Source organism: Anabrus simplex, chromosome 1 (genome assembly GCF_040414725.1).
Source record: "Anabrus simplex isolate iqAnaSimp1 chromosome 1, ASM4041472v1, whole genome shotgun sequence".
Taxonomy (NCBI): domain Eukaryota; kingdom Metazoa; phylum Arthropoda; class Insecta; order Orthoptera; family Tettigoniidae; genus Anabrus; species Anabrus simplex.
The window spans coordinates 1746201408-1746220201 of record NC_090265.1 but is presented as its reverse complement, the minus strand read 5'-3'; the positions used below and the strand labels follow the sequence as shown (position 1 = coordinate 1746220201).

The 18794-nt window shown below is 37.8% G+C and overlaps 1 protein-coding gene across 2 annotated transcripts in view; it reads left to right on the top strand.

Moving 5' to 3' along the window:
* The window catches only part of LOC136858733 (uncharacterized), a 184637-nt gene that overhangs the window by 85242 nt on the left and 80601 nt on the right, over window positions 1-18794 (top strand). For both annotated transcript variants that reach the window (XM_067138482.2, XM_067138483.2), the window contains 2 exons: window positions 9454-9803; window positions 14943-15136. In XM_067138482.2, the coding sequence (XP_066994583.2) occupies window positions 9454-9803; window positions 14943-15136 (544 nt within the window). The remainder of the gene's footprint in view (window positions 1-9453; window positions 9804-14942; window positions 15137-18794) is intronic.

The window sequence follows — 18794 nt, the reverse complement described above, 5'->3', positions numbered from 1 at the left end:
ACAAGAGATCTTGCATGGATTAATTGAGATATGGCTTTAAGTATGACAATCTTGGGTGTGTGTCATAAGAAACAACTTTGTTGTGGTTGTTGTTTGACATCGATTCCTGAGCCTGAAGGGTGGTTGGATCCTTGACAGCACCACCAACAACTGCCATAGATAACTTACATGTCGTTGAAGATGCATTCTAGGAAAATGAGGCTTGGGTAGTTTCCTGTTGCTTTCCTCACTGAACCAGGACATATCACTGTGCACAGCCCACTATCTGGCTGCTTGGCTGAATCATCAGCAGAGAGGTCTACGATTTCTAGTGTACAGATTCAATTCCTGGTCACGCCAGAGAATTTAACCGCTTCTACTTAATTCCTCTTGCTGAACGGCTGGGTGTTTGTGCGTGTATCTTAATACACCACAGACACATGCTATACATTCCGCCACACCACCTACCATATAGGTCGTCAGGAAGGGCATCTGGATGTAAAACTGGGCCAAATACATGACATACTGAAGCCAAGTAATTGGGGGGGGGGAATGCCAGTGAGGAGGAAGAGATCTGCCAAGCCCACTGAAGTATGCACACCAGTTAATCCTATGAGTGACAATACCTTACCATTCATATATGTACTAAAAATTTTGTAAAGAAGTAAAAAGAAAGTATATATAACAAAACCTTCTGATTAGTAAGTGTGGGACAACAGATTAAAGTTTATGTGATCCCAAGAGAGTGAGACTGTATGTGGGTATGAATGAGCCGGTGTGTGGGTGTGTGTGAGAGAGAGAGAGAGAGCAGAATTACATGAATGTTGAACAGATCCTGTGAATATGATGTAAATAATACTTCTGTATAAATACGGTAACTGTATATAAGCACATTCTGTAGCCTATAATATTGTAATTATTTAATATTGTAATTTTAAGTGAGGATGGAGGCACATTCGTGTATGTGGGGCTATGCCCTTTCTCCATTCACCATCCCTGAATTGTATCTGCAATTTGTGGAAAATAAATGAATAGCAACAACAACAACAATACCTGCAGTTGTCACTGGGTGGATTCAGAAGAAGAAACGTTGTGTTAAATAAGTTCACACGCGCTCCTTAGTTGGGCATAACAAAAAAAAAAAAAAAGAGAGATGTTGGCAGATAAAAGATATCTGGTGACTCATTTGGTGTTAATTCTACAAGATTAATTAAAATTAAAATTTGGGTATAGACACCCAAGAGGAATCCAGTTTACACAGTCATCTGTAGGCCTAAAGTTAAAAGTATTGACTAGGTGGAACCATTATACCAATTTTTCAATTTATATAACAATTGTCAATACAGATCCAAAATGAAATTTATTTCAGGTTAAACACAACGTCAAAACTGACGAGCAGGCAGCTAAATGGTAGCAACTTAAAATGCTTGCACAGAATTGATGATCACATGATGGTGAAAAAAAATCCACAACCTGTTTCCAGTCATTTGATGCGAGGGATTTTCTCAGAAAAGCAACATCTACTTGTTTACAGAGAGCCTTAATGGGTGGTGACCGGGCAGTGTTTTATTAGCCATGTTGAGCAATTAGTCAGTACCATTTCAGCATGGTGTTTAACTCCCCCTAATGCCAGGAAGGAAGCCTGTATTATTATCAAATAGGCTGTCCAAACTGCTTTCTTTCTAGCTCCCAGTGGAGATCTGCAGGTAAATCCCAAGACTCTATGTGCTTTGCACCTTATTTCCTGTATGGGCTTGTTCCATTTTAAATTGCTTGCAAATATGAATGCCAGGCAATTTAATTGAGGTGCAAGGCATCAGGTTTTTACCACACAGTGAAACTTGATGATGTAACATGAAGTGTCAATCAAATGGACTTCTTTTTTCTTGCCGATCAAATATCCGACTACCTCTGCTAGGTTTGAACCCATGATCTTGTGATTCGGAGGCCGACACTCGACCACTGATCCACAGAGTGAGCTATACCACAGTTAGTTTAATATTTTCAAAGCCAAGTATAAGACTGTGGCAGGCCAATCTTCTTCTGTCAGTTCTTTTAGCGTTTGTAATTGGCTCTCCTATAGATGATTCCATGGTAAGAAAACAGTATTGCTCTTATGGACCTACAAGGAGTGAACACATGATTAAGGAATATTATAATGTAATTTATATTGTATCAGGAAAGAAAGAAAAAGGATGAGGCATTCTTTTGCCTGTGAGTTAATAAAATCCTGGGGCTGTACCTTAATTAAGGCCATGGCTGCTTCTTTCCCATCCCTAGCCCTTTCCTATCCCATTGTTGCCATAAGACCTATCTGTGTCGGTGCAACGCAAAGCAACTTGCAAAATAAAAAAAAGTTATTAAAATAACTACTTAACGTTCTCTATTTCATAAATACATTCACAGGGAGGGAGCACTTATGCTGTCAATCGCTAGCAGCTTGTCTCTGTTGAAGACTTTCAATATAACAAATTTGGATTTTTTTTTTTTTCTAGTTTAAAATTGGGAGATAGAAAATGCATATAACAAACAATAGCACAAGTAATAAATTAGCTTGTCAGCTTAACAATATCTGGGACTTAGAAGTCCAGAATCAGCTACAAAACTTGAGGTAGTTAACAAGTTGTTAATTTACATACAGAGGAGCATTATTGCTCCGGGCAGTTCATCATCATCATCATCATCATCATCATCATCATCATCATTTTACAGTTCCAGTTTCCCACGTACTGTTGGCGAGCCTCGTCCATTCTGTCTTACTGAGATACGTTCTGTTGTTAATGACGTCCTCCAGTGTCCTTCCCCGTTCTGCAATGTCCATCTTTACGATGTCCATCCAGTGGGTTCTTGGTCTTCCCACCATCCGTTTCCCTGCCACATGTCTCTGCAAGTTAACATGAATGCTGTCCTCGTTGGCTCCATCCTCATTATTTGCCCAAACCACCTCAGTCTGGACATGCTGACCCAATCTAACAATGATGTCTCAATTCCAGCTTCCTTCCTAACCACATCATTCCTTAACTTGTCCAGTTTGGTTTTTCGAATTGTGAACCTGAGGATCTTCACCTCGGATGCCTGCAACCTTGATGAGTTTTAGTGAGGATGCAGGTTTCAATACCATAGGTTAAGATTGGTATGAAGTACTGATTGAACATCACCAGCTTTGATTTTGTGGGTACTTTGGGATCCCAGAGGAGTGTTCGTGCTTGCTGGTAAAAGTGAGAGCTTTTCTGTACTCTATTTGCCACCTCCATTGTGGCTAGTGTATCTCGAGATATTACACTGCCGAGGTATGTAAAGCTTTCCACACTTTCTAGTGGATGGTTTCCTAGCATGATGTTTGCTGGTCGTCCTTCTTTCTTTATTGCCATCACTACTGTTTTGAGTTCGCTTATCTTGAGATTGAATTCCTGGAACTGAACCTTGCATTCATTGAGTCTCGACTGTACTTCTTCCTCAGTTTCTCCCCTGATCATAACATCATCAGCAAAGGCCATTGCATTTAGTTCACCAGAGGTTTTCTTGATCTTCATTATGTCATCCATGATGGTGATAAACAATAATGAGGATAGTACACGGCCTTGCTGAACTCCACTTTCGGTCTTGAACCAGGATAAATGTCTGTCACCCAGTTGCACACAGCTGATACAGTTCTCGTACAGCATCTGAACTTTCCTCACCAGTCCCTCTGGCACATTCCTTTTTCTCAGGCATTCTCATATCTCCTCTCTTGCAATGCTATCATATGCCTTCACTTTACAAAGGTAAAATTAAGTGTATCCTCCTAATTCAATACATTATATAAGTCCATCATTAGATGGAGTAATCAAATTCAAACATGTTTCGGCTCATTTGAACCATCTTCAGTGAAAAAAAAGGGGGGGGGGTGAAATAATTTACATGATAAAGCTAACATTAGGAGTATACACTTAATTTTACCTTTGTAAAGTGAAAACCGTCAACATGGAATGATTCTAATATCTTGTAATCATATGCCTTCTCAGTGTCAAGGAAAACCATAAACAGATCTTTGCCTTTTTCCCAATACTTTTCCATTAACATACGGACACTGAAGATTAGGTCTGTTGTGGACCTGCTAGGCCTGGAGCCATACTGTTCCTCTTCAAACTGTAGCTCTAAGATGATTCGCAATCTGCTCTCTAAGATTTTCTCAAGAATCTTAAGCCCATGAGAAAGGAGTGTTATATCCTGGAAGTTAGAGCATTTTAGGTGATTTTTGTTCTTAGATGGGGCAATAATGACACCCTTGCTCCAATCAGTAGGTATCTTGCCATCTTTCCAAATTGCATTGAGCACTCTGTATAGTCACTGTAAACCCTGGACTCCCGTTGCTTTAATCATGTCCGTACTGACTTCATAGATTCTTGGCGATTTCCCTTGCGTCATTTTCTTAAGGGCTGCTTCTGTTTCTGCCCATGTAATGAGAGGTTCCTCTGTGCAGATTTCAACAGTTGGTTCTTTTGTTCTCTGATCTGCTTTTGTCCTGTTCAATAGGTGATCAAAATGATTCCTCAGAAACTCTCTGATGTCCTCTTCTTTCCTGGCCAGGTTTCCATTAGGATCCTCAATTGCTTTGATGGTTTCAACCGAATTCCTTTTGTTTTTGATCACTGAACAATAGTTTCATATTGCCTCTTGTACCAGGAAGGCCTAGGTCCTGGTCCATATTAATTGAAAGAAATGTTATTTCCAGCATTAAAGATCCGACCGACGTACGAACATCCATGTAAAGAATGTTCCAGTATGTGCCAGACCCTACGAGTACGCTAGGCGGAGTCAAGTGACGTCACCTGTCGCTCGAAGCTCACCTCCCCTAGAGACATTTCTCGAAAGAATTTTTCTTTTAACAGCTTTTTAACACCTTAACCAATTTCAACGGGACAAACGCTGAATTATAGCAAACATCATATCTCGTAGAAAGACTGTAGGATTTCAAGTGTGTTGTATAACGAGATTGACGAACTGAGAACTGAAAACTTTTAATAATTTCTCATATCCATTTACCATTATAAAAGTGTGCTTAGGTTTAAAAAGACTTTAGGTGGAAATTCACACATATGAAAGACTTTGAAACCAATGATATTTATGCCATTTTTTTTCTCAAGAAGATTAATTTCAACATTTAATTTCAATATAAATTTTGAGTCAACAATCATACCGCAGGGTGAGAAATTAATAAATTGTTTAAAAAAAAATTATTTACCATCTATTATTCGCTCTGCGAGACTATCCTTCTCTGTATCGGCTCCAAAACCCAGTTCCACTCCCTGAGGTACTACTCATGCCCTTTGCCCATAACTTTTCCTGGTACACTCTGCTGTCTTCCTTGCGTTTTTGAGTAAATTTCTCCCAGCATTTTATCTTCTCCTCTTCTGCTACTCTTTTAACTTTCAATTTCTTGTCCCGGTAAACTTCTCAAGGTCTCTGATCTTCCCCTCATCTTTTACCTGTTCTGGCTTGGATTTCTCCCTATCTCGTTCTTTTTGTGCTATGTTCCTTTCCTTTATTGAGGATTTTACTCTTTCATTCCACCAGGGTGTCTCTCTTTCCCTTACTCTCACACTTGTCTTCACACAAACCTCTATTGCTTCTTTTATCAAGGTGTTTTTAAATCTTGTCCACTCTACCTCACCAGTCTCCACTTCTTCTGTAGGCAGTTGTCCTCTTATATGGTCCTGATAGTCGGTCCTTTTTCCAATCTGTTGTAGTTCCCACACCTTAATCTTAGGTAATTTCCTGGTTATTATCTTTGGTACATTAATGTCTTTCAGATCTGCTACTAATAACCGGTGGTTGCTATTGAGGTTCTCACTTGGAATCACCTTGACATCAGTCACAAGTTTACTTCTTTCTTTATCTGTAATGACATAGTCAATGACCGTCTTGCTCTTTCCATCCCAGCTGTAACGGGTAATCTTGTGACTGACTCTTTTGTTGAACCAACTGTTTTTTACTGCCAAACAGTTTCGTATGCAGAAGTTTAGGAGATGTTCCCCTTCTGAATTCCTTCTCCCATAGCCATGTGGTCCCATCACCTTCTCATAGCCATTCCTGTCTATCCTGAGCTGTTGGTTGAGGTCCTCAATGATGATTGGCCCTCTCTTCACTGATGGTCTCTTCTAGGTCTTCAAGAAATTTGTTCTTTTCATCTTGACTGCAACCTGTCTGAGGGGCATACACTTGCACCAGTGTCAGCTTCTCTTTCCCAAGGTGAACTGTTGCCTTTATAATCTTCTCATTGATGTACTGGATCTCTGTAATACCATCTAACTCTTTAAACAATATCAGTCCTACTCCATTTCTCATCTCTCTGTTGTTACCATTCCAGTAGAGGGTATAGTTTTTCCTCAACTCTTTCTTCCCTTTACCTTTCCATTTAGTCAGTCCTAGGATTGATATTTTCCTTCTCTCCATGATGTCCACTAACTATTCACATTTCCCAGTCAAACTCAGTACACTGATTGTTCCTATTCGAGTGTGTTGTCTTCTCTGGGGCTGTTGCACAATTGCAAGGCTTGACCTATCATCAGGCTGTAAGCCATCATACCTGGCATAGGTCTGCGGTTGCTGTTCTCTACTCCGAGTTCTTTGTTTGCATCCGAGGCTCATGTAAGTGTTGAAAGCGATTGCAGTTAATCTCCAACTGATTTGCTAGGCCTAACGTTAGAGAAGATTTTCCCTTAGCCTTTGGCAGTCCCTGCCACATCTGCAAGGCAGCAGCTTCCAGTTGAATATATGTGTCATTTCCTACACAATGGCTTCAACAAGGGTGAACTCCGGACAGTTGCAAATAAATATTTTACAAGAGCAAGGTTTGCTCCTAGCATTTACATTACACAGGAGTCTGAGCTCCACAATACCATAATCTAGCCTTGCAGAGGCAAACAGTTTCGTTAGACGCAATAACATTTCCACCTCACATTAAGGGGTTCATGCGCAGTTGCCCCGATGTGGGCTTATCCATTATTCAACAGTTATATTAGTCACTGTTCACAAAGGGAACTAACACAAGAAAATATTTACATGCTGAAATTAATAAACAGGGGCATAGTTGACCATACTACATGGCCTTAATGGTAAAAAGAAAAGCTTGCACATAACAGACCATAAACAAAAGGCAAAGAGGTGAAACACCAGCACTCCTTATATAAATCTCTAAAACCCTAAGTGGGCTTACAGCCTGAAGGTACAGGGGTTATTCCTATACTACACCAGGTTGACTACAAGAGAAACATTAATGCCAAGACAAGATTTACAAAATGTTGAGGTTGAAAGCTTTAGTCACCCAATGCAAGGTTGAATGGGAAATGACGGAGGGTCAGCACTCTTCGTTCCCTTACTTGACATCTTTCCCATTAGGGAATAGAAAAGGAGTCCTCAGACTTCGCAGAAAAACTGACATTAAAACACCAGATTACAAATTATATTAAATGAAAAACAGCTGAAACTTTCCCCTTGAACAATCCGCAGGCGCTATCACATGTCTAGGTAAATTCTGCCATTACCTTGTGTCGCTGGATCTTCCTCAAGCAGGCCACACCCCTGCCTTCTGAGCTCATGTCAGGTTGCACTCCTCAGCACTGGAGCAATTCAGACAAGACGGCCCTAAAGTGCCCTGCTTTTATAGTGCCGTAAGGGGAAGCTCTCAGAACACTTTGCTGATTGGCTGGATTCCTTTACACACCCCCGGTTTTAATTGACTAGAGAACATATTTACAAGCCTCTGATAGGTAGATTACAATCGAGGAGGAACCAGCTGAAGTGTTGACACCTTTGGTACATTAAAAAAAATCCTCAGAAAGAAAGGTTTACCAACTCCATAAATAATTATTACTCTATCAAGTGGTTTGTTTCTACTCCAAGAGGGAGCGCAAGCAAATTGATGGTAGAGACATATAACTGTAGAAGACGAAAGTTTCTGGGAGTTCACAAATTCAAGTCTGTTGACAGAGATGGCCTTAGAGAAGGTGCGCAGTTTAAATAGCTGGGGAAGGTATACCCCTGTTACAATTATCATAGGTAAATTTCAGTACTTCGCCAGTATTTGTAACCTTTTCTGCCTGGATAGTTTCTTATAATCAACTATCTTTACATACTGCTGACTGAATACTTCTGCCTTCTGTAAGTCCTCACATATAATTCTCCTTGTTCATTAATGATCCCTGGAATGTCCTTCCTAGAACTTGTTTCTGCCAAATAGTACGCTTTGATAGTGACAATTGTCAATACGAGCCATAATGAAATTCATAACCTATAATAGCAGCTATACATACTATTCCATTTTTTTCTTCTTCTAAAATTCGATCCTGTGTTGACTTGTCTAAATCTATTAAAGAAACTATTTAAAATAGTTTATTTTGGGTCCACCATGTCAATACACTATCAATGATAGAATAAATATGATGTATTATGTTTCAGGAACATGTATGATGGAATAAATAATTTTCAATCTTTAAAAGTGTATTGACAAGGTGGACCCAATATAAGCTATTTTAAATAGTTTCTTTAATAGCCTGCAAATACATTGTTCATCTCCAGAACTTGGTCATTCATGAGTCGGCACATCCAATAACCTGGCCTTTTTTTGACTGACGTACTATGTTGAAACATTTGTTTATGAAGAGATCACAAGAAAAATTCTGCAAAATATCTCTTCACGTAAAAAAGCAAACTACTGAAAATTACAAATTACAAATTTCTCACCGATAAATGAAATGTACAGGCTACAAAATACAATGTGCAATGTTATGTTTATTCCAGTGGTATGTAAGTGTTTGTAATTGAATGTGTGTTTTTGAGTTAATTACCATTAATATTTCCAGTTTGTACAATCATACATGACATAGAGTACATACAATATTAAAGAAAATGTGGATAAAAAAACCTCTTTGAATATGTAGTTTTTTCCCTAAAACAAGAAGTTATAGCTAGTCTATAATGCCCAGTAATCCAGATAGGGCCAGATTACTGAGGTTGTACTATAGATTACTGTAGGTTTTTTAAAGGAAAAAGTTATATAATTAATGAACGTAGATTTTCGTGGCTTATTGTATTAAAATAAAGAAATAGGTAAATATGCGAACTGGATTAAGTCACATATATATTTATCAAAGCCAAGCTTTTTGCCAAATTAATTGGCCTTCATCAGGGTATGTCAAGTACATATCCTCTCCATAGAGGTTTCTAATTAATGAACGTGGGTTTTCGTGGCTTGTTATATTAAATATATAAAAGTGGCTTTAATTCAGTTTGCATATTTATTTATTTTAAAAAGTTGTATATTTGGTCATCTGTATTTCTCAATTATCTGTGCATACTGCAGCCCCAATTAATTTGGATGATGATGAATTGACCTTAATAAATTGAAATATTTTGACTCTTATATCTTTAAGGGTTATAAATTTGTGTTGTTACTCATATCTTATATCTTACTTCAGTTGTTGTTTCCCTTAGACTTCATCAGATGAAGATGATGATGATGTTGCCGTTTGTCCTTCAAGAGTAATAGCAGAATGCTTGACCAGTGCTCTAGAACTTATAAAGAAATCTGATGGTATGGATAGTTTTAAGCCAGTGAGGGTGTTATATCATGAAGCTGCCGTTGCTCTCTTGATGGATGGCCAGCTGGCAATGGCAGAATCTGCATGTGCTCTGCCTATTGAGCATCCGTTATCTACGGATACACCTGACACGGAAGAAGGAATTCTGCTCTCTTTGCATGAAGATATTGTGGGATTATTGCTTCTTGCTTATATAAAGAGATGCACTGAGCAGTATGATGAAGAGGCTGAGCTGCTAAACAGGTGAGTTAAGTTTCTAATCTGTATGTTAAAGTATTCAAAGTGACCGCTGCCACACTGCGGTGAAATGCTGGTAATAAATAGATGAATATGTAAAATATCTATCCTGAGGCCGTGAAATATTGGCCAATACTTTAAGTGTTCATTTGGTGACTTCTGTAATTTCTCAACCACAAACAGCAGTTGTTTAACACATTGATGACCGACCGGCCCTGGAGATCTCCGTAGTGTCCTCGTTTTTACCAACAAGGTAATTTGCCCCAGACTAGTCAGCCGATCCCAGGTGTGCTCAGTCCGAAATGTGATAAAAATAAACAAGATAAATATTTAAAAATAGCAAAGTATCAAATAATGAGATTTACATGACTCAGATTGTTGTTTTCCTTTACAGCTGGATAAAGTCCATCTTGAGAATCAGAATATTTTACAAATTCACAAGTATGCCGACACACATACTTAACATATCAAATCAAATTTTTAAGTTTCTAAAAAAATTAATTTTAACACACGGCTTGCGTGCACGCACCACACTCCTGGCTTTACTTTTTGCTAACACTTTTAACTGTAGATGAGTACGTTCCCCATTTCTGCACACTTGACATTGCAGTGGGGTCCCTAACCTTAAGAAAAGACATGGCCTAATGCGCAAAAGGGGTGGGGGGAACTAACCTAACTGTACAATATATAACACGCTGAGTGGTAAAATATCCTACGCACAAAATATACATCTCGAGCCATGAACGAACTCATGAGCATAACAAACAAATGCGGATAGGAGCCACACAAACAAAACATGTAAATGGAAATATATACATTCAAAGAAACAAAAACCAAGGAACGCAACTCGCATCCACTTAAAGCCACAATGAAAATGAAAGGAAACATAATTAGACATTAAGCAACATTTCCTATTTAACACTGGTTCCTGAAAAATAATTACAGGACACAAAAACAAACAAACAAACAAACAAAAAAAAAAGACAGAGTAGGCTTTACCTTTCAACACCTATTTCAACGTTGTAACCTGGAAGAGATGACATGACACAAATAATCCTCAGTGCGGTTATATCATAAAAGAAAATCCTAAACAAACGTCGCGATATAAAACTCTTGTCAACTGCCACAACCGTAGAGACATGGACAGGAACAATAAAATCACGAAGTATAGGCCGCTCATATAAAACTCTCCTCAGTAGAAAAAACGTATCACCCTCGTCAACACACGGCGAAATGACTCAAAGGGGAGATCGACGTCTCCCAAAATAAAGCAGCAATACTAAAACCACAGGGTCCAACCCTTTACACACGCTGCTCAACAGTCTACCCGAGGCAAGTCACACAATCAAGAAAATGCAGGCCTTTCAGACGAGGAACGCGTCCTCTTACTCAAAATCACACAAATAATATCTCATGTCCTAAAGTTGCGTAAAACTGAAGAAATATGTAGAACGTCGTCGAACATTCACTCGCATGAAAAGAAACAAGACTGCGCTGGTCGCAAAGCACTTGAGCATAAAGTAAACATTAATAATAAAGTTGCCAACTCTGTAATAAATATGTTAAACTGAAACTAAGAAATTGCCACATTGACAATCGATCATGTCTGAACATTGGAAGGTTACTGAAATATCTCAATCCCACATCGCGAGAAACTCATATGGATAATAATAATAATAATAATAATAATAATAATAATACATTTTACAGAAAATTTATTCTAATATTCGGAACTTGAAATACGAAACTGCGTTCGTGGAACTCGTGAATTAATAATTAATTTACCACCTAGATATACAAAATAGTCATGAAGATGACACTAACAACTTCGTGGATCCACACTCTTACTCACTCTCATTCACTCATCATGCAATAAATCCCGGAAAACTTGACGGCATGTTTCTGTACACTTTGAGCTCCCATTAATGATACATTACTCTAGTCCTTCCTGACTTTAATTTGAATCCTAATCTACATTTACAATTAAGCCCTGAGACGTACACTGCGTCTCCAATATCGAAACAAAACAAATAAAAAAAAAATATATAAGGCAAAAAAAAAAAAAAAAAAACTGACTCGTAAAAGAAATGACGCTAACCACTCAGCTAAATAAATAAATCAGAATAAAATGTAAGAAAGCAAGCTGTGACCTCATGCAAACGGTCCACATTTATGTTACAATTATATTTACATTAACAAGCTTCCTATCATTTACTTTAAATAGGACGTAGTCCTTCCAAACAAAGCTACATCTACAGAAATTAAATGTCGAACTAACCTATCCCCTTTTGCAGCATTAAACACGTTCACACTCACGTAATTACATTAAAAATCTGTACTCATTTGTTATCTTGACTTGTGGCCGCTCGTCCTCAGGAGACAGTCGATCCCATCTTGCTTTTTATCCCGCCATATCGAGGATAATGCTTGGATCAGACCTTTTGTCTCCATTGAGGGGTACACAGGTGATGCCGTATTTCCGTTGCTGCTTCTGGATGTCGTCTAAAACATCCCCTCGTTCACGATGTAGAAATTAGGTCAAGATCAACCGGCCAGTTACTAGAATACTACAGCCGGGGGGTAAATTCCACCGACCGTGAAACCAGTTCCCATTCAGTCGCAGAACAGCTTCTCTTATCTACACCCGTAACTAGGTCAAATATTTCCCATATTTTACACGGCTGAACTGGAAATGGTAAAGTTTATGCCCTCGGAAAACGATTTACACAGGCAGGCTATGCACTTTGAAATAATTAAATGGAACTGTTCTCTCCCTTTCGTAATCGTAAGTTAAATGCCATTCTGCCAGTATTAGAAAACTTGAATATATCAAATGTAGACTGAGCATCTTCCAACAAAATCTTACGAGTCCCCACACGATCACTCGCGTAAATAAAAACTTCTTCTTACGATGTTACCTGCACAGAATCTCGCTGAATAATAGGGTAACTAACTGATGCGGTCATCATTTTTATTAACTCGTCCTCGAAGACGCCGTCGTATCCTCGATTGGGGCCATCTTTTCCCTAGACCAATGTCTAGCCATATCGATGGTGGCTCTATCGTTTTATTGGCTCGATGCATCGTGTACCTGACGCTTACTTCAAACATTTCTTATAAGCGACCCTAGCCTCTCGCCCGGGCATCCGAAATGTTGTCCGTTGGAATTCTATTGTCCCCTTGTTCGGCTTTGTGTGCGTCATGTCAAAATTCCACCTTCCAAACTTAGCTGGTGAGCAAACAAATCCGAGCTCCAAGCTCCCTGCAGAAATTGCGACATGGGCTGCTGAATGTAGATGTTTTCCTGCCAGCATTAGCACTTAATAAAATGAAATATTCTCTGTACATTCGAATAAATGACTGATTAATTAAATGAGCACTTCAATAAGGGCTCAGTAGTACTGAGGCCAGCGGTTGTTGGTGGGCCCCCGGGATCCCTGTTTTTACACATGGGCATTGTTCGTAGTTTGTTTTGCTATCTGTTGGCTATAATTTTAACTACTTTCAGTCATGTCATGGTGTAGAGGGATCACAGATTTTAGTGTCAATGTATTTTAAAATTGTAAGATCTTTGTGATCATGGAAACTTCGTATATAGACGGGTGTTCTTATGCGCCAAGAATCATTATAAAAGATGGTGTACCCATGGCAACGTGCCCTATGTGACAACAAAGTATTTCAATATTTATATGCAGATTCATTATCTGATGTGCCATATGGGTGATGAGCCCCGAGAATTCTCGTAGTTTCTCAACTGACAGTAGGTGACGGGCTACGAGAATTCTTGCTTTTACGAACCTTGTATTTCCTTGATTATTGATAAAATTGTAGGCGAGATTATGAGTTCCAAACGGTGTAGTCATTGAATATAAATTATCGCTTCATCTTTCTTCCTTTAAACCTTCATGTACTTAACAAAAATATTCCACAAACGGTATTGGTTTGAAAAGTATCATAATGTACAGACTACAAAGAAACCTAGCGAGTACATGTTCCAAGTTTCAGGTCGATATCTTGAATACATCTTGAGTTACAGTAGTTTAAGTTCAGCAGTGTAATTTCTTTCCTGGAGGCTTGAACTATCTGGTCTACACGGGGCAGCAGCCTCCATTCAGGGCCCGCCATCAGTGTGTTAAAATACTAGTTGCTGTGATTTACTCATTGCCCATGTTATACTAGCAGCCGTGACAAGAGCTAGTTCAAACGTGGACCGTTCGAGTTCTGCTATTACCTGCTAGGCAGCACTTGTATGACCTGTCTTGCAGGTTACGTGCAAAGAATATTTTATGAATAAGTACACAATTTACTTTTTCTAATATCACTAAAAATAATTTTAGAAGTTTTGTGATTACAGCTTACCTCATAAAATATGACTGCAGATGATCAAGTTTTCAAATGCTTGTGGCTTATAAGTTTTCTCACAAAATTCCTGGGGATATCCAGTTCATTGCTGATGTTTTTTGCATGATCGTTGAGAAAGGGTTTTAAAATTTTTGTCACAATAGTGACATTGTATGGAACAAAGATGTGCCAATGAAGTGCAAGAAGGTTTTATACTCGTCTTATTATAAACCTATACTGACCTATGCTTCAACAGCCTGGACGTTGACTAAGCGGAACCAAAGTAAGATATAAGCAGCTAAAATGAGGTTCTTGAGGAGCATACAGGGAAAGACAAGACAAGATAGAATATGAAATGAGGAAATAAGGAGAAGCGTGGGAGTGTGTAAACTTCAAGAAGAGATTGTTATAGCGAAGCTAAAATGGCTTGGACACGTGATGAGAATGCCAGGAGAGTGAATACCAAAGAGAACATTCATGGATTTCTGTCATGTCTCTTTTGTTTTTCATTTGTTCCTTCATTACGTTTTTAACACATTTTTAGCTACTATTATGTAAATAACTTTAACCCCCTTTCTTCACTGAAGGTGGCTCAAACGGGTCGAAACGTTTGACTTTTATTACTCCATTTAATGATGGAGTTGTTATGTATTGAATAGGATGACACATTAAATTTTCCTTTGCAAAGTGAAAACCATCAATATAGAATGATTCTAATATCTTGTAATACTTCGTTTATTACTATTGTATAATTGCAAGCAAAATGGTTCAATCTCATGTCTATTTTCTTTTCCTTTTTATCAGATGTAAGAAGACTGTTGTGAATTACTTCTTTAATTATTCCACAAAAGGAGCACAACTAGCATCTACATGCAAATCACACTTAATGGATGCTCTTGCAGCTAGAATGTATCTAATGAAAGGCCTCATGCATCTCAGAAACCAAAATAATGTGGATGCAAAGGAGAATTTCGAAAGAGCATTTCAGCATAACCCAGGTAATAGAACACATGCTCTGTTTTTTCAAATATTAGTTTATTTTGGCAAGTGGTAGGACATAGAATAGTTCTTAGAAAGAAGTTCATTATAACTTAAGAGCTATCATTATATAATACTTTTGCATTACCACCAGTAGTCTTTCTCCATATTATGAATGTCATAAAAACTTGTTTTCAATGTTATCAGTCACATAAATATTTTTCCTTTAAGTTTTGCATACAGCATGGTGTGAAATTTGCGGTTGCCATTGGCGACCATGAATCTGAATAAGCGACCAAGTTTGAGTACTTCTAAACTTTTCAAGTGAATGGAGAGGGATGAAGTTAGATAGTTTGGACAGGTTAAGAGGATGAAAGACAATACTGGAGTGGTTGGTGGAAACCCAGATAGAAGGAGGGATGGTGAAAGGGAGACCCAGACCAAGGTCGTTGAAAACAATCATCAAGAATAGTATAACTAGAAGAAACCTGGATCGGAACACAGTTAAGGAGGAACAGTGGTGGTCATATAGAGGAAGACAGAAAGATGCCATAAACATCCCACCCTGGCAGGAGGGAAATGGATGATGATGATGTTGATGATGATGTATTGGTTCTTCATGAATGATGACAATGGACAGTAATGATTCCTTATTGGTTTATGTTCTTATACTGTGTATGATATTAGAAATTTTCTGTTTACAGTATTTTGTAATACTTTAATACTGTACCAGAAAATAGCTTGAAGAGCATGAGATGAACGCAGGACGTGTACGGTACAGTAAATTGGAGCGGGTACAGAGAGCGAGAGGGTTTTGATTCGAATGAAGTTCATGTCTATTTTAAACTGCTGATTTGTTCTGAAAGAATGTTTAAAATGCAATTTAATACCTAAGTTTCTGAGGTCTGCCCAAAGAAATAACAAATCAGGTCCAACATTTTTTGAAACCCAAAACAAGGTAAATAAGATATGGCTAGAAAATGAAATAAAGTTGCTATATAGAAAACTAAACTTACAACTTGACAAGGTACTCTTAAGTACGTCCCAAGCAACATCCCCATTAGAATGGAGATCCATTCGACAGTTCACCAATGAAAAACTTGTCAACATCTTAGATAACAAGCAAAAAAACTCTGGGAAACAAATTAGGACACCTAAAAGAAATTCTAATTTCTACCAATTATCCATAAGATAAGTGTACATATTTATTATGCATTGTTTTTGTAACCTTAAGTTGTTATTGTCCGTTTTCAAGTTTATGGCTGAAGATGATGCATACACAAATCAAAACTGGTCTCATTATTAATAAAATGTTATAATTCATTTTATAACATTGTGTTGTATTGAATAGGTGGACCCAACTATTTTGTTCCCATTATTCTCAATTCAATACGGATTTAATATGAAGTTCTTAAACTTGAATGAAGCAGCCAACCAGGCAAAAGTTACAGCCCATCAATATTTGGGTTTAAGGATAAAAACTGGAAATATAGGCAAAGACATTAAGTTTATTAAACAATGTATAAAATTAAATCTTACCCCAAATTTTTAAAAAAGTGCATTAACACACAATTTCATCCCTTCTCATCAACGTAATGTTTAACTTAAGAATAAGCTAGTGTTATAAGTTATTGTTCCAGGCTCATGTTCTTAATCATGTAAATTTCTACCAATTATCCAATTAGTGTAAATATTTATTACGCATTGTTTTTGTAACCTTAAGTTGTTATTGTCTGTTTTCAAGTTTACGCATCAAAACTGGTCTCATTATTAATAAAATATAATAATTAATTTTATAACATTGTGTTGTATTGAATATATGGACCCCACTATTTTGTTCCCATTATTCTCGGTTCAATACGGATTCAATATGAAGTTCTTAAACTTGAAATTTCTGCTGTAGCTTAAAGTTGTTTACTGAGTGAGACAATACATTGACAGACTGTTTAGCACATCACTAAGGAGTGTTCTATATATGCTTATGCAAGAGACCCAAAGGACATTCTCTTTTTAACACCTCAGCTAACGGAATATGTCCAGAGTTAAAATTTTAAATTGTAGTTCCATTATTATGCATTCAATGTATTGAAATATCATTAGTTAATTGCTATAGTATATGAATAATTTTAACCTGGAACACTGATAACAACTGTCGACTTTACTTAACAGTGACCTTGCGAAAAGTATTGTACCAGCAAACTTTAAAATACATGCCATGCGGCAAGCTAGCAACCGGCTACAGTGACATGTGGTGAGTGATGTAGTTAGGCTAAGTTACATCATTCATACAATTTTCCATACATTCTACCCTTAATTACTTGTATATTAATTATGATATGAATCAATCAATCAATCAATACTGATCTGCATATAGGGCAGTCGCCCAGGTGGCAGATTCCCTATCTGTTGCTTTCCTAGCCTTTTCCTAAATTATTTCAAAGAAATTGGAAATTTATTGAACGTCTCCCTTGGTAAGTTATTCCAATCCCTAACTCCCCTTCCTATAAATAAATATTTGCCCCAGTTTGTCCTCTTGAATTCCAACTTTATCTTCATATTGTGATCTTTCCTACTTTTATAAACGCCATTCAAACTTATTCGTCTACTAATGTCATTCCACGCCATCTCTCCGCAGACATCTCGGAACATACTACTTACTGAACAGGTGGACTTATAATATTGTAATAATACTTGAGACATACGTTAACTTCAATACGGAACCAAATGAGAATAGTTACTTGTAACTGAGACATACATACCACTTAGTCGAGCAGCTCTTCTTCTTTCTCTCAATTCTTCCCAACCCAAACTTTGCAACATTTTTGTAACGCTACTCTTTTGTCGGAAATCACCCAGAACAAATCAGGCTGCTTTTCTTTGGATTTTTTCCAGTTCTTGAATCAGGTAATCCTGGTGAGGGTCCCATACACTGGAACCATACTCTAGTTGGGATCTTACCAGAGACTTATATGCACTCTCCTTTACATCCTTACTACAATCCCTAAACACCCTCATAACCATGTGCAGAGATCTGTACCCTTTATTTACAATCATATTTATGTGATTACCCCAATGAAGATTTTTCCTTATATTAACACCTAGATACATACAATGATCCGCAAAAGGAACTTTCACCCCATCAACGCAGTCATTAATACTGAGAGGACTTTTCCTATTTGTGAAACTCACAACCTGACTTTTATCCCCGTTTATCATCATACCATTGCCTTCTGTCCATCTCACAACATTTTCGAGGTCATTTTTCAGTTGCTCACAATCTTGTAACCTATTTATTACTTTGTACAGAATAACATCATCTGCAAACAGCCTTATCTCTGATTCCACTTCTTTACACATATCATCTATATGTATAAGAAAACATAAAGGTCCGATAATACTGCCTTGAGGAATTCCCCTCTGAATTATTACAGGGTCAGATAAAGCTTCACCTACTCTAATTCTCTGAGATCTATTTTCTAGAAATATAGCAACCCATTCAGTCACTCTTTTGTCTAGTCCAATTGCACTCATTTTTGCCAGTAGTCTCCCATGATCCACCCTATCAAATGCTTTAGACAGGCCAATCACAATACAGTCCATTTGACCTCCAGAATCCAAGATATCTGCTATATCTTGCTGGAATCCTACAAGTTGAGCTTCAGTGGAATAACCTTTCCT